Here is a 14,468-nt window from a genome sequence, read left to right as displayed (position 1 = left end):
TCCAGGACATACAAGTCGATACAGGAGCAAACATTTAATTGTAGATCTGTTTTGAATCTGCTGGATCTGCTCCCTGTCTTTGCTTATCTTTTTTGTTCCACTTTCTTTCTTTGTCGCCTCTACATGCCTTGGAATGTGTATATTCTTGTGTATTCTGGTCTCATTGTTTATCCTCTCATCTCTTGATCTATCCTCAATTCCCAATTCACGAGTTAATGACCTTCTCTTGAGTTCTTAGGAGACGTTCTTATTGTTCAATTTTGCCTCAATGGACATGGTCTATATGCTATGTACAGAGACCAGCTTCATAAGTTCCTGTAGACAGTCTAATCTCCCAGATGGAACCACCGGGAGTAGATTGCAAATTACTGTTATAGATAAAGGCATCTTGCGAGTGGAGTACGAGGATAATTTGAACGATAAAGGCATCCCATACATTAGTTTAAGCCTACGCTAATCTAAACAAGAACGAACCTGATCCTGCCCTGATCTGATCTGATCATTTCCCACCCAAAAGATCGATGTCAGATCGATCAAGCGTGCCGTTTTCGAACAGGCAGCAAGCAGACTGGCTCGATTAGGTTCCAGTATCAATGCCCTGCATGTACATGACACTCCCTTTCAGACTCACGAAGCTAGCTTCCTCCGACTGCGCTAAGATCTGAGCCGTTCTTTTCCGGGAAGCTTTATCGGCAAGGACCTTCTGCTCGCGAGACTGGTTCGCGGCCGACTTTGCCTTCTCTGCCTGATCAGCATACAGGATTTCATAGAGAGTGTCCGTGCCGGACATCATCTGACTCGTCATGGTGTTGACTGCTCGGGCAGTCAGATCTTCTATTTTGGCCGCAAGAGCCGTCTCCTCGTCGGCTCGTTGGCGCTTGGTCCGCTGCTCGAGCTCTTCCTGCTCCGTGCGTTCCTTGCGCTTCTTTTGCTCGACAAATTTCCGCCGCTCTTCTTTGGCGGCCAGATACTTGAGTGAGTGACCGAGTCTTTGTTGAGTCGATGGGATGATGTCCAGTGGAGGAGAAGAGAAGAAAAGCACCCGGCCCTGGTCGTCGCAGTGGAATTGCCCCCGAATATCTTCCGGGATCGCCGTGTTTGCGGCATCACTTAGATGGAATACCTCGATTGGGCGAGGAGCATTGGGGTTATACATCGATGCGCCCGGCATTGTCATGCGATTGGCTTGGTAGGGTGCGTATGGCGACGGTTGTGCAGAAGCATACGGATACGACACTGCAGATGCCTGATATGGGACCGGATGTGAAGGCTGCGGTGCAAGACTGCTGGGGCGTCTCTGCAAGGCGGGCTGGTACGGCTGGCCTGATGGCACTTGGGGTGTTTGAAAAGTCACTGGAGCGATGGTTGCCGGGGAATGCTGTACCGGCGCGACAGGCACGGCCGGGGATCGCGCTGGCGGGGGAGCCGCCGCTATAGCACTTGGGCCTTGGCTTTCTATACTTGGTCGCGCAGATGGTTGGTTAGTCGGCGGTTGTCGAATGGGGGCAGACGGCAATGATTGTCGAGGCATTGGGGGCGGGGAAGGCGATGGCTCTGGGGGTGGAGATTCCTGGAGATTTAACGAAAATTAGCCGTCGAGATACCTACTAAGGAGACTAGGCGGGGTTTGAATGGGTAGAGAAAAGACGGAGGAGGGAAAGGCCTCACATTTTCATCCCGCGGGCGACGATGGACGGCGCCAACTGCCGGAGGCGCATTGTCAGCTCCCCAGGTGGGCTTTGGAAGATCATCCGTTTCCTTGGCCTCTTTTTTGAGCAGATGCTTGATGGGACTGGGAATCTTTTTGATTCTGCGAGGGACATCGAAGAGATCCATCTCGTAATCTTTCTCTCTGACCTCATCTGGGAGACAGCTAGCCCATGTCTTGATTTTATTCAGCTTGTGTTTCTCTTCGTTGTACCGAGCTTCGCAGACATATACATCCTTATCAAGTGGAAGGCCTCTGGGTCGCCCGCGATTGTAGCGAGTGAAAAACATCACAAAGCACCGATCTACTATCTCCTCGATTCGGTGGTCTCGGTATTGGCCGGTCTTAACCACCTCATTTGGGTAGAAGTGTTTTTCAAAATGATGGACAGTCTGCTCTGGGCGATAATACCAACAGGCATTGATCCATTTGTCACCATCGCCATCTTGCCAAGTGCGATATATTTGTGCAACAATGGGTTTAGTCACATCATTGGGGTTTTGGATGTGAACCCAGTCACCGACCTTCCAAAGCTCGTTTTTGTAAAGGATACCGTCGGGCAAGGGTAGTCGCCCGTCTTCCATGAGGTATTCACTGTCCGGCTTCTTCTTCTCAATCTCGGCAAGCTTTCGCGCCTCCACTTGCAAATCAACAGCATCTTTGTATATTTGACTTTCGGGCTGGTTGTAAGCCTTCGCATTGTTGAACATGAGGTCCATATCCCTCATGAAGTGGTCAACCGAGCTGTACTTCTTCCGTTTTGATTTCCGCTTGATGATGTCGATGGCAATGGGCTCTTTTGTTTCCACGTAGTAGTCCGGGTAGGTACCCTTGTCAGGCAGGCGCTCAAAGTGTCCGACTTTTAGCCCCCCCGGTCCTTTCAATTTTCGAATGCCCTTCAAAACCGCCTTAATCCTAGCCTCCATTGGAGTATCGACACGCGGTGGCCGGCCTCGCTTCTTTCTCAATTCGGGGTCATTGGGCTTTTGGCTGTCTTCTTTGTTGCCCTCGCGCTTGCTTCCCGATCGCGGGCCCCGCTTCTTCTTTCGTCGACCATCATCGTCCGAATCTTCCTCTTCGTCTTCGTCGTCGTCATCTTCTTCCTCTTCTTCTTCCTCTTCCGGAAGAGGGTCTGCCTCGGGGATCTCGCCAAGATCCGGAAGCTCGGCTTCTTCAGCGGAAATGATTCCTTTGGCCACCAGCTTCTGGAACTCTGCAATAAAGACATCCTTCAAAGAAAATCGTCAATAACCCAAGTTGACCTTGTGCGGAGTCAAAACAACTATACGGGGAGACAAAGCGCAACCAACCTTGATGACAAGTGCATCTTCATATGCTTGAGATTTGGGGCGGTTATAAGTTTGCGCATTATGGGGGATCTACCATGATCAGCGCGCGGTTCCAGATGAGCTATGCTCACGTATTTTCTAGGGTGAGCAGGGAGAAAACATGGTATAGTTACCAGAGCGCAGTCTCGCACAAACTCAGCGAATTGCTTGTACTCTCTCTTGTTGATCTTTTGTTTCAGGATACTTAGGGCCATCGGCTCCTTGATGATATCGTAATAATCAGGAACATTGCGCTTGTTGACGCTGCGCTGGAACAGTTTCGAAGGGTCATGGTTGCTGCGTGTTGACGAAGAGACGGGAGTGGTTAGCCTGGGGTATGCGACGGGGGATCAAGCAGGGCTGAGAACTTACTCCTCCTCTCGATACTCATAGATGGCCATCACAACATCCATCATCACTCGCCATTGTTCTTCAGAGACACCGCCTGTCGCTGCCACAGGTCCATCTTTCCCATCGTTCGCGACCGGGTTGACGGGCGCTTCAGGAGTGGGCTGGACGTGCGACGGCTCGGATTGCTCCATGTTGAAGGCAACCTACAGTCGCAAGGACCACCAGTTGGGAGTCAGGGGTAGTTTATAGACTTTTTCGACGAGTAAATTTCAACCTAGCGACACTGCGCGCAATAGCGCATTGAAAAACCGAGAGAGGGAAGAAGGACGAGCTTCAGCGAGGGAGAGGTTTGACCGTTTGGCGCAGTAGCAATGCTGATTCAGCAAGAATCACCTGAGATACGGTACTGTCACGTCGGTATTCATACAGACCCGTACGGTATCTTACAGACTTACATAAGACCGACTGTACCAGAAAGGAATCCCCTTCTTTGTTCCTCTTCCTCTTCGTTATTCGGCTTGAGAAACCCATTCCCAGCGACCTTATTGACCCAAGTTTGAACCCAAAGTGACATACATGGTGCTGTTTGCTCCATGAAGTCTTCACCGCAGATAAGGATGTACGAAATAGTGCTACTTATGTACCCATGACTATGGATGATGGAGTACTGCGACTGCCCCACATGTACTTGCCTACTTCATTCTACTTCAGTTGCTTGATTTAGTCCGCTCTTCTTCCTGCCTGCCCTCCCTCCCTCCTCACTTATACCAGCCTTATACCAGCCTATTACTTGATCGCTTTCTATTCTTTACATTTTCAAACCTCTCGCTCTTGGAACAATATATTATAATAGACAATAAGATTTAACCCGCGCCATGGGGATGAGGCTTCGAATCCGTGGTCCGGAGGGGCAGTCCACGGCCATTCTCGACGACACGGCAACCGTGGATGACCTCCGAAATCAAATTGTTAACGCGACCGGGTTAACTGCCTACGAGGTAAAATACGGTTATCCTGACCTCAGACCCCTCTCGTTGAATGCGCTCGACCCAAGCCGGAGCTTGAAAGAATGCGAGATCAACCTCCACGGGGAACAACTGATAGTCACAAGGAAAGGGGACCCCCTCCAAACTTCGGGGAGCAGTAACGAGCCGACCGCCTCTGTTCCCTCTAACCCTCCTGCTCCTGAAGCACCGTCGTCCCAGAACATCGCGGAGGACCCTCCTGAGATCGCGTCACCCGAGCATATGGGCACGTTTGTACTGCGCATCATGCCCGATGATAACTCATGCCTTTTCCGCGCCGTGGGCAGCGCTGTCATGGGAGATATGGATGCGATGAACGAGCTTCGATCGGTTGTTGCTCAAACAATCCAAGAGAGACCGGATATTTACTCGGAAGTGGTGTTAGAGAAGCGGCCGGACGACTATTGCCGTTGGATCCAAAACGAGGATTCATGGGGAGGAGCAATTGAGCTCAAGATCCTGAGCGAGCATTTTTGTATAGAGATATGCTCGATCGATGTGCAAACGCTTCGAGTTGACCGTTTCAACGAGGGCCCGCCCACACGATGTATCTTAGTCTATTCCGGGATCCACTATGATACCATAGCGCTATCCCCGTCCGCTCCGCCATTCGCTCACTCCGATATCCCTCCTGAGTTCGACACAAAAGTCTTCCACTCAGCTGATAACCTGGTACTAGAGAAGGCGTTGGAACTCTGTAAGATCCTGCAGAGCAAGCATTACTACACCGATACTGCAGGATTCAGTATTCGTTGCAACATATGCGGAGGGACATTTACGGGGGAGAAAGGCGCCACTCAGCACGCGGCCCAAACTGGCCACTATGATTTTGGAGAGGCTGGTTAAAGAGCTAGCAGTTTTTTTTTTTTTTTTTTTTAAAAAAAAAAAAAAAAAAAAAAAAAAAGAGAAATGGCTTCGAATTTCGCAAATTTCGCTTGGGCAGTATATAACACGACCATTGACTGTGCATGACCAAGGGTGCATTGTTTGCTCATCATTGAATGGTGTTCTCGTGATCCTGTTGTGGAGATACACAAATATATACTATCGTATAGATTCACGACTTTTAGTGCCTCGGTAAACGACTCAGTAGTAGAAATAAAAGACCAAGTACTTGGCACCGCGGGCCGAGCCCTTGAGAGTAATTACTTGCTCACTTATTCTTGGGAAAGAAGAACTAAAAGTCGCATGGTCTCCTTTCATACTCCCTTCAGTTTGATGTTTGCTACAATATCAGAACCATAACCCAGATTTTGCATTAATACCAGTACTGATTGTCATTGTCACGTATTAAGATTGAGGTACTAAACCATAGCCACCTCGTCTGCATCCTCTTCTCTTTCTCCTTCGCCATCCTCACCAGTATCTGCGCTGTCTTCGGGGTGTCCTCCCCATGGTACGTCGTGGCTTATGGGCTGGGTGAAGAACTCGTGTTGCAGGGCCTCTTTGGCGCTCATGCGTTTGTAGGGATCTAGTTCCATGAGACCAGCCAGAAGACGCGTGGCCTGTTTCTCGCTCTCTGTCAGTTCTTCTACACAACTAGCCCACTTTACGAGCTTCTCCCAACTGTATCCCTTTTCACCGATGGTTGGAATATTGGTTTCGAAGATTTGGCCATGCATGACGGCTGCCGATTTCATACGACGCGTGCCAAAGATGCTTGCCATTTCTATCATTGCGTCAACGTCATCAGCCGAGTTGAAGAATGGAAACCGCCGCCCAAGTAAGGTTAGAAGGATGACCCCGGCGGACCACATGTCGATCTTGGTTGTTTGAGAGGTGCATTTGAACAGAACCTCCGGCGCACGAAAGCCTCGGGTCCCAGCTCGATTGGCTCGTTTTGACGGCCTGGAGTCATTTTTTGGATGCCCTGCCGATGGCGCGTTCAGCGAACAATGGGTGTAATAGTAACTCTGCGTGAAGCGACTGCGGCGTACATAGCCCGAGTTGGCGCACAGGCATGTGCCAGTATACTCAGCCCCCTCGCGCTGCAAATACAAGTTAGCTAGTCGGCCCAGTGCCTGTATTGCAGGTGATTTTTCGACTTACTTCCGCTAGACCGAAGTCAACTAGAACACCTTCTCGGAGTTCCGGGTTGTAGAGAAAGTTGCTAATTCGTGATATCGTAGTCAGTATCTGGGAGGTTTGGGGACAAGTGGTGGCGGTCCTGATTGTAGTAGGAAGAGCAGAGGCACTGGAATCCTTACGTTGGTTTTATGTCGCGATGGAGAATGTTATGTTTATGAACCGAATGTAGGGCGGTAAATAATGACCTAAAATAATCTCGCATATCCGAGACTAGGAAAGTACGGTATTGGATTCGAAAGTCGGTATGAGGGAAAAAGGGCAAGACGGCGACGACCTGATCTTGGTACCGGAAGGCAGTGATTAAGGGACATACGGATCGGCATCCACGTAAATCATGCAGTAGTTCAAGTTCGTTCTGGATGCGAAGAGGGCTGCTTGTCACGTAGATCTTTTTCAAAGCCACGAATCGAGGTCTCCTTCGTTTGGGGGGCAATGACCGGCCGCTCTCATCTTCCAACCGGCGCCTCTTTGGCGGTGGACTGCCCCAAGCGTCATTGTGATTGCCTTGGAACATGTCCCAGTCATTCCTGTAGTGATCATATAGTAGATCTTCCGCTTTATACACGGTGGAAAATGTCCCTGCATATCCGCAATGAATCAGTCACCTAAGTCGGGCAAGAGAGTGCCAAAGCCCACACTATACCTTCTCCAATCCTATTGACCAGTCGAAACCGGTCTGAGATTCCTGGAAAAGTATCTTCAAGTTTCTGCATGTCCTCCTTCACTGAATCATCGATATCCTCTTCTGCGTATTCCTCCTCATGATCGGCTTCGTTTCGGGGTTGTGCTGCCGAGGCATCGCTGTCCGTGACCGCACCGTCTTCAACCGCGTGGCCGGGCCGCGTTGACGGACGTGATGACCTCCAAGCAGCGGGTCTTTGTAGATCGAAGAAACCAGCCGGTGCCGTGTGGAGAGCGGACATGTCGGGGAAGTAATGAGACCTGAAGAAGAGCTCAGGGCACCGGGGGGGAGGTTGCGCTTTGGCGACAGTTGCATGCGCTGGATCAATGGAGTGGACGGAGGCAGACAGTGGCGAGACGCAGGGGCACGAAAGATGACGTGTGGCAGGTGCTGCAGGCGGGAGGTTTAAGAGCTGAAGGGATTTTTATGTCAATGAATTGAAAGTCTTCGAAGTTGAGGTCACCTACCCAGCACGTAGTAATAGATATGCTCCAAAGCGCGCGCAAAAAATCCCCCAAAGCGGTTTAGTGGAAGAAGGATGTTTGTGTTTACTTTCTGTATTATTGACAACACGGACCGATTGCCTGGGTGCCTCAGAGGAGTAAGGTATACCGTATAGTACCGAGACTCATGTACAGGTACCGATAAATATCTAGGGGCCTCTGTGGCAGCGTACCAATAGGTACCTAATATCCGTACATACATACTGATACATACGGTATGATCGATTTGTCCGCCGCGGCGGCCACGCCATGCCCATTCAGGAAATCTCCAAACAAAGCCCACGTGCTTTTTGCGCTTTCTTTGACCTCTTTTCGCCGTTTCTGCCCCCCGCTCCTTCCCCTCTTGGTTCAACGACAATCCAACACCGCCGCCATAGATCGCTCACACCGCTCGCGTCTTCCGAGGAATCCTCTCCTCTTAGTCGCCCGCCATGGAAGACAGGATCCAATTTGAGATCAATGAATCCCTCAAGTATTACTTGAGCGACCCGACTTCTGTTCCGACCCCCGACGCCGACCCGGAACTACTGGATTGCGAGACTGACCCGGATAATCTGTCATCAACGTTAATCGACCATGTCTTGAATACTATCGTCGACGGGGTGGCCGAAAGCCCCGAGGGACTGGCAAGATCGTCTTCCTTTGACTCCCTCCAATTCCTTCTAAAGTGCGCACTGCCCCGAAACCGTTCCCCGATACCTCTTGCCCGTGTGGATCTAATTCTGAACGGTTGAATCTCTGCAGATACTCATCCTTCCTTCCCACGCGATCTCTCAGCAAGCTCCTCGACCTGGTCGTTTCTGGATTGTCTGTCGAAGCGGACATTATCCACGGAGATTTCGAGTCAGACGAACAAGATGGCATCCAACACCACAAGCAGCTTTTAGAGATGTACGGCTTCCTACTCCAATGGGCCCTATCGGCCGTTGAAGTCAAAGCGGCCGAGAAACCTGCGGAGGCTGCGCCTGCTCGCAGGGGTACAGGAAAATCGGCCAAATCCAAGGGCAGTGCCAAGGATGGAAACTGGGATTGGACGACGCAGATTCAAATATCCATGGAAACGATGTGCAAAGTCATGAAATTGAAACTCAGCAGGATATTCTTAACCACGTCAGACCGTGACACTTTCATTAACTTGTTCACCCGCACAATCTATCTCATACTGGAAAGCGAACAGCGAGTGAAGAGTATGGCCATTAGAATGCATGCCTTCAAAGTCCTTTGCATTGCAGTGAAGCATCATGGACATGCCTTTGGTAAGCTTCGGTGCATCGGTCTCGCTGTGAAACGCAAGCTAATTAGGTGACTAGGTGCCCAGACATCTATCGTGCAGAGCTTGACATATTTTGAGCACCTCTCGGAGCCTATGGCCGAATTTCTGCACATTCTTGCGGAACAATATGATTACCCGCAACTCTCCGATGAAATTTTGAAGTATGTTCGACACTACTTCTTGTAGTTGAGTGGTCGCTTATCTATTACAGGGAGCTTGGAAATAAGGAGTTCAACTCGAACGATACCAGAGGACCCAAATCAGTATCCGCATTTATCGTCAAACTTTCCGAGCTTGCTCCACGTTTGATCATAAAGCAGATGACTCTCCTGGCCAAACAACTAGACAGTGAGGTACTACAATTATACATTTCTCGCTGTTCATGTCTTTGAACCATCAACTAACCTCCTGGTAGTCATATACTCTCCGCTGCGCCGTTGTCGAGGTTTGTGGCAACTTGATCTCCGATCTCAGTCGTCAAGAAGAGCGAAGCGACAACTATAAGACACAGATCAATGCCTTTTTCGATGTATTGGAAGAGCGTTTTCTGGATATCAACCCTTATTGTCGATGTCGAGCTATCCAGGTCTACATGAAGATTTGCGACCTAGAACAGAAATTCCCCAAGAGACGACAAGCAGTTTCAGAACTGGCGGCCAGGAGCCTTGAAGACAAGAGCAGCAACGTCCGACGCAACGCCATCAAACTGCTGGCTAAACTAGTTTCTACCCATCCCTTCAGCATCATGCACGGTGGACAATTGTCGCACAAAGAATGGACAGCCAGGTTAGAGAATGTTGATGCCGAACTCAATGCCCTGAGACCCCCCGAGACTCCTGGTTTTGAAGGGGCGGAAGCCTCCCATGTCGACAGCGAATTATTGGATGATGCCACACAGATGCCTGAGGATTCTCCGCAAAAGCCATCACTCATGACCGATGAAGAAAAGGCTGCAGCTGTGAAAAAGGCTGCGGAGCAGGCGGCAACATCTGAGCTGCTCGCGCGTCTTCAGCTCACCAGAAAATACTATAACGAAGCACTCCGATTCATTGAGGTCCTCCACACAGCTGCCGGAACCGTCTCTCAGCTTCTGTCATCACGAAATAAGAGTGAGGTCATTGAAGCAATGGACTTTTTCGTCGTGCTTGATGCGTACAAGGTCGAAACCTCCCGTAACGGAATCCGGCGGATGCTCCGGCTTATTTGGACCAAAGGCAATAGCGACGAAGGCAAAGGCGTTCAAACCCACCTGATTGATTGCTATAAGGGACTTTTCTTCGAAGCGCCAGACTCCTTCAGCCCCAACGATGCTGCAAATTATCTCGCTCGGAACATGATCAGTTTAACCTTTGGTTCAACACCTGCCGAACTTACATGTCTCGAGCAACTGCTGAGTACCATGATGAAAGCGGGCCACATTTCAGAAGCCGTGATAGCCAAGTTATGGCAAGTTTATGGTGTACAGAAAAAGGAGATCTCTAAGACTCAACGACGCGGGGCGATCATTGTTCTCGGGATGCTTGCCCTGGCCGATCCGGAAGTTGTGGTCAAGGAAATCGAAGCGATGCTAAGGATTGGACTAGGGAACCTAGGACAGTCAGACCTCGTGCTCGCCAAGTACACCTGTATCGCATTAAGGCGCATGGTTCCGGGTCGTCAGGCTAAAACCAAAGAAACCGGCATTCCCAAACTCGCTAACGACCATCCTGTTTTGGCTAAACTTGCAGCTATGGTCGAAACTGTGTCGGACAGCCAGGAATGGTACGGCGTTTCGGAACAGGCTATTAGTGCCATTTATACATTATCCAAACATCCCGATGTCCTCTGCTCTGACATTCTCAAACGAAAAACGAAGTTCGTGTTTAAGCCGCAATCGCAACGCGACGCGTCCAAGACACCCGCGGACGACGACGAACAAGAACGCCCAGGGACAGCTTCTAGTGAATCTCAGGACCCAAAGAAGAAACCAACGTCAATTGCACTATCCCAGTTGCTTTTCGTCGTGGGTCATATTGCCATAAAGCAAATTGTACACCTGGAGCTATGTGAACTCGACTTCAAGCGCCGCAAAGCGGAACAGGAAAAGAACAAAGCCGTCACTGCCCCCCAGGACGACGGCGACGCAGAGGCTGATGAATTGGACCTCATCGGTGGAACTACTGAGGATGACTTCCAAGATGCCATGGCGCATATTCGAGAGCGAGAGCTGCTCTATGGGGAGAATTCGTTGCTGTCTAACTTTGGACCTTTGGTCGCCGAAATATGTGCCAACAGCAACACGTACTCCGACCGCAACCTGCAGGCAGCGGCAACTTTATGCATGGCCAAACTGATGTGCGTGTCGGCAGAGTACTGCGAAAAGAATCTGCCTCTTCTGATCACCATAATGGAGCGCTCTGAGAACCCAATCGTTCGCAGCAATGCAGTGATTGCGCTAGGTGACATGGCGGTGTGCTTTAATCATCTAATCGACGAGAACACGGACTTTTTGTATCGTCGACTCAATGACGATGATGCCTCCGTAAAGCGCACATGTCTCATGACACTGACGTTCTTGATTTTGGCTGGCCAGGTCAAAGTCAAAGGTCAGCTGGGCGAGATGGCCAAATGCCTCGAGGATGACGATAAGCGAATTGCTGACCTGGCACGAATGTTCTTCACCGAACTGGCCACCAAGGACAATGCGGTGTATAACCATTTCGTTGATATGTTCAGTCTGCTGAGCGCCGAACGCAATCTGGAAGAGGCATCGCTGCGACGTATCGTCAAATTCTTGATTGGATTCATTGAGAAGGTTAGTCCATCCCGAGGAAACCAACCCCCAACTGATGAAACGATACCTGCCTGTCAAGAGCTTGATTATGATCTAACCAATATCTTGCTGCAGGAGAAACATGCCCGACAATTGGCAGATAAGCTCGCCGCTCGACTACCGCGATGCGAATCCGAACGACAGTGGAACGATGTGGCCTATGCACTATCCCTTCTTCCCCATAAAAATGAAGAAATAACGAAGACAGTAACTGCAGGATTCAACAAGGTTGTCTCAGCCAATGCTTAAGATGAATGATTAACACGACTGTTTCTGGTTTTTGATGCTTTTGGTGTGGGTTGCAGGCGCACTGGGTGGACGAGTACAGGACTGGGGAGGAGTTATGCAACTTGCAACTGGATATGGATCATGTTGATAATTTGTATTTATTTATCTTTGCTTCTATGCCTTTATTCTTCATCTTTACGTCCACTTTCTATTTGGGGACCAATACCACAGTGCCATTTTAATGTGCTTGACAGGCTGTACCAAGCCATGCATCATCTACTTCACAGATTGAATGGCAGGAATCAGTTAGTGACACCCGTGTATATAGGATGCCTACAGGTTCGTATTTGTTCTAGAAAAAGGTTCAGGAAAACAATGACTGGAATTCTTGTTTCTTGACAGCCAGCAATCAAGCCTATTATATTATATATGGGGGTGTAAGGGAGTCAAAACCACTTTATATGCTCAGTTCCCTGGTGAAACCAGCGGAAATAGAAAAGAAAGAACGGAACCCGCCATTTCAAGGACGTCCCGAAGACTCTTGACCCAAAACGCCCGATATTCGATCCAATCTTGTGTATTTATTATCCTACCGCAACCACGGGCATGCGTCTATGCACCCTTGGATTCACTTTCTTCCAAACTGTACTTTCCACGACGGAGCCCCTCGAGGGCCTTCTGCCCTTCTTCGGTCAACTCAGGTCTACCCAATGGTGTGACGGCTCCGGTGAAAAAGCGAGGCTGCCAGGTCTCGTTTTTAGCCTGTCGTTCAGCGGCCTTCTGACGTTGCCGCTCCTCAATCTCTTGCTTGAGTCGGGTGGCTTGGCCGTATCTTTTGTCGAGGATGGCCTCCGTGACCCCCGACCAGAACTTGCGGGACTCGTTGGACAGTTGTTCGTCGTCGGAGGGCACTACCTTGGGGATGGGGAACAGGGGCCCGATGTCAATTAACAGTCGAGGCTCGTTGGTCCCCGCCAGAGTGTAGAAAACTTGCCCATGCCAGGACCCGCTGATTTTGGCAAGAAGATCTCCCTCCGGCACATCCTTGATTCTCGTCGTGGAATCTTTGTCCGGGTTGTAGCGGAAGATCACGCCCTCGACCTTGTTCTGAGCCCGGCCAATCCAACCTTCCTCCAGGTACTGTAGGATGACCTTGATCCGGGTCTTGGGGCATGTGATGTAACATGTGTCGGAAACTGTGATGGCGAGCGCGCCTCTCAACAACCCTCCAAGATGCGCATCGGGGTGGGTGAGCTGGTATTCTTCATTGTCTCGCTTGGCGATGTTGACAAAGATGCCGAGATTGTGCTGCCCCGGCGCCACGCGAATGCTCGTGCCTGTGAATTTGGCGCTTATTTGGTCGAAGCCGCGGGCGGAGACGCCTCGTTCCTCGCAGTCGATGAAAAAAGCAGACACTGGCGGGTGGTGAGAAGTTTGTTCGGTCAAGTAACATACCTTGACCGCTCCGTTCTTATCGTCCGTCTTGGTGGAACCTCCGCTGGCTGGGTCCGACTTCGAAGGTGCTGAGACCGCCGGGGGGAGGTCATCAAGTTCCCAGCTACACTAAAGTTTCGCGCCGGCACGATCAGTCCTGGGAATAGAGGGCGCTTAAGAACTGCTCAGGCGGTACTCACTCTGAAAAATTCACCCAGCGTAGAGTTATACGGTTTGCAGGGCTTGCCCTTGATGTATTTCTGTAGGACCGTGAGTGAAACCACCCTTCCAACGTGGGAATCTTGCAGGGGTTGTATACCAGATCCTTGGTGAACCAAAACCTCAGAATTTCCAGCATCCGTCCCAGCGGATCGTCTGATTTACCAATGCTGTGTGGTGCTCCCTGTCAGAATTTGAGCCTTGGCGATGAATCGGCTACTTTGCTGACCTTGCAAAGGTCTCCGGTCTATCCAAATAATTCCAGTACTCTAGCAATCGCGGGGTTTGGTTAGCCAACAGTCCGCCGAGCTTCAAGGCGAGCAGACACCTTAGAAAAAAGGAAAAGGGGGACGGCGATAACATACCCAGGTTGGGCATCGGCTCCAGGAGATGCGCAGGCAATGAGAAGCGAACGGACGCTATATCCGTCACTCCGACAAATCTAGAAGCGGTTCAAACACCAAGGAATTAGCAGGGTTCGGGGCAGGAACGACGGGGCTAAACGAGGGACAAATGTGCATGCAGTCTATACCTTCGGAGGATGGACAGGAACGTCTTCAACTTAGAAGAGTCATCGGGGGTCTTTTCGGGAGCCTCAGAGGCCACGGCGGAAGACATTTTCCAAGGTGATGATCGAGTATTCACAGAGTGTACGAAAAGAGAGGAGAGAGTCTTGTAAGGTAGCGGCGACGCGCTATGCAGCCGAAGCCAAGGGGGCGGCGAGAGGGAGGAGCGGCGACAAAGCACCCAGAGAAGACAATCTGCACGCCAGCGCAACGATTCAGGTGGAACGGCAGGCAGCAGGCAAGAAGGCGAT

At 50.4% G+C, this 14,468-nt stretch overlaps 5 protein-coding genes across 5 annotated transcripts; 2 read left to right on the top strand and 3 right to left on the bottom strand.

The window, feature by feature from the left end:
* Nucleotides 1-413: 413 nt before the first annotated feature.
* Nucleotides 414-3,578, bottom strand: LDX57_006590 (putative RSC complex subunit (RSC1); the record flags this gene model as incomplete). The annotated part of the gene is made up of 5 exons (XM_046088305.1): nt 414-1,570; nt 1,669-2,937; nt 3,019-3,087; nt 3,171-3,333; nt 3,409-3,578. 5 exons carry the CDS (start codon nt 3,576-3,578, stop codon nt 578-580), a joined length of 2,664 nt encoding a protein of 887 aa, XP_045944275.1. The 3' UTR covers nt 414-577.
* A 684-nt stretch (nt 3,579-4,262) lies between these two features.
* Nucleotides 4,263-5,258, top strand: OTU1 (ubiquitin-specific protease OTU1; the record flags this gene model as incomplete). The annotated part of the gene is made up of 1 exon (XM_046088304.1): nt 4,263-5,258. One exon carries the CDS (start codon nt 4,263-4,265, stop codon nt 5,256-5,258), a length of 996 nt encoding a protein of 331 aa, XP_045944274.1.
* Nucleotides 5,259-5,716: 458 nt separating this feature from the next.
* CDC7 (serine/threonine protein kinase CDC7) lies at nt 5,717-7,423 on the bottom strand (the record flags this gene model as incomplete). Its single annotated transcript, XM_046088303.1, has 4 exons — nt 5,717-6,400; nt 6,462-6,522; nt 6,620-7,079; nt 7,144-7,423. The coding sequence occupies 4 exons, from the start codon at nt 7,421-7,423 to the stop codon at nt 5,717-5,719; spliced, it is 1,485 nt and encodes a 494-aa protein (XP_045944273.1).
* Nucleotides 7,424-8,116: 693 nt separating this feature from the next.
* Nucleotides 8,117-12,019, top strand: cnd1 (condensin subunit YCS4; the record flags this gene model as incomplete). The annotated part of the gene is made up of 6 exons (XM_046088302.1): nt 8,117-8,352; nt 8,430-8,941; nt 8,996-9,119; nt 9,170-9,311; nt 9,374-11,752; nt 11,846-12,019. 6 exons carry the CDS (start codon nt 8,117-8,119, stop codon nt 12,017-12,019), a joined length of 3,567 nt encoding a protein of 1,188 aa, XP_045944272.1.
* Nucleotides 12,020-12,610: 591 nt separating this feature from the next.
* Nucleotides 12,611-14,269, bottom strand: LDX57_006586 (putative oxysterol binding protein (Orp8); the record flags this gene model as incomplete). The annotated part of the gene is made up of 6 exons (XM_046088301.1): nt 12,611-13,561; nt 13,633-13,692; nt 13,752-13,821; nt 13,881-13,920; nt 14,017-14,093; nt 14,184-14,269. 6 exons carry the CDS (start codon nt 14,267-14,269, stop codon nt 12,611-12,613), a joined length of 1,284 nt encoding a protein of 427 aa, XP_045944271.1.
* Between the last annotated feature and the right edge of the window lie 199 nt (nt 14,270-14,468).

Source organism: Aspergillus melleus (assembly GCF_016097325.1).
Source record: "Aspergillus melleus strain CBS 546.65 chromosome Unknown contig3, whole genome shotgun sequence".
NCBI lineage: Eukaryota > Fungi > Ascomycota > Eurotiomycetes > Eurotiales > Aspergillaceae > Aspergillus > Aspergillus melleus.
This window is presented reverse-complemented; position numbering and strand designations above follow the sequence as displayed.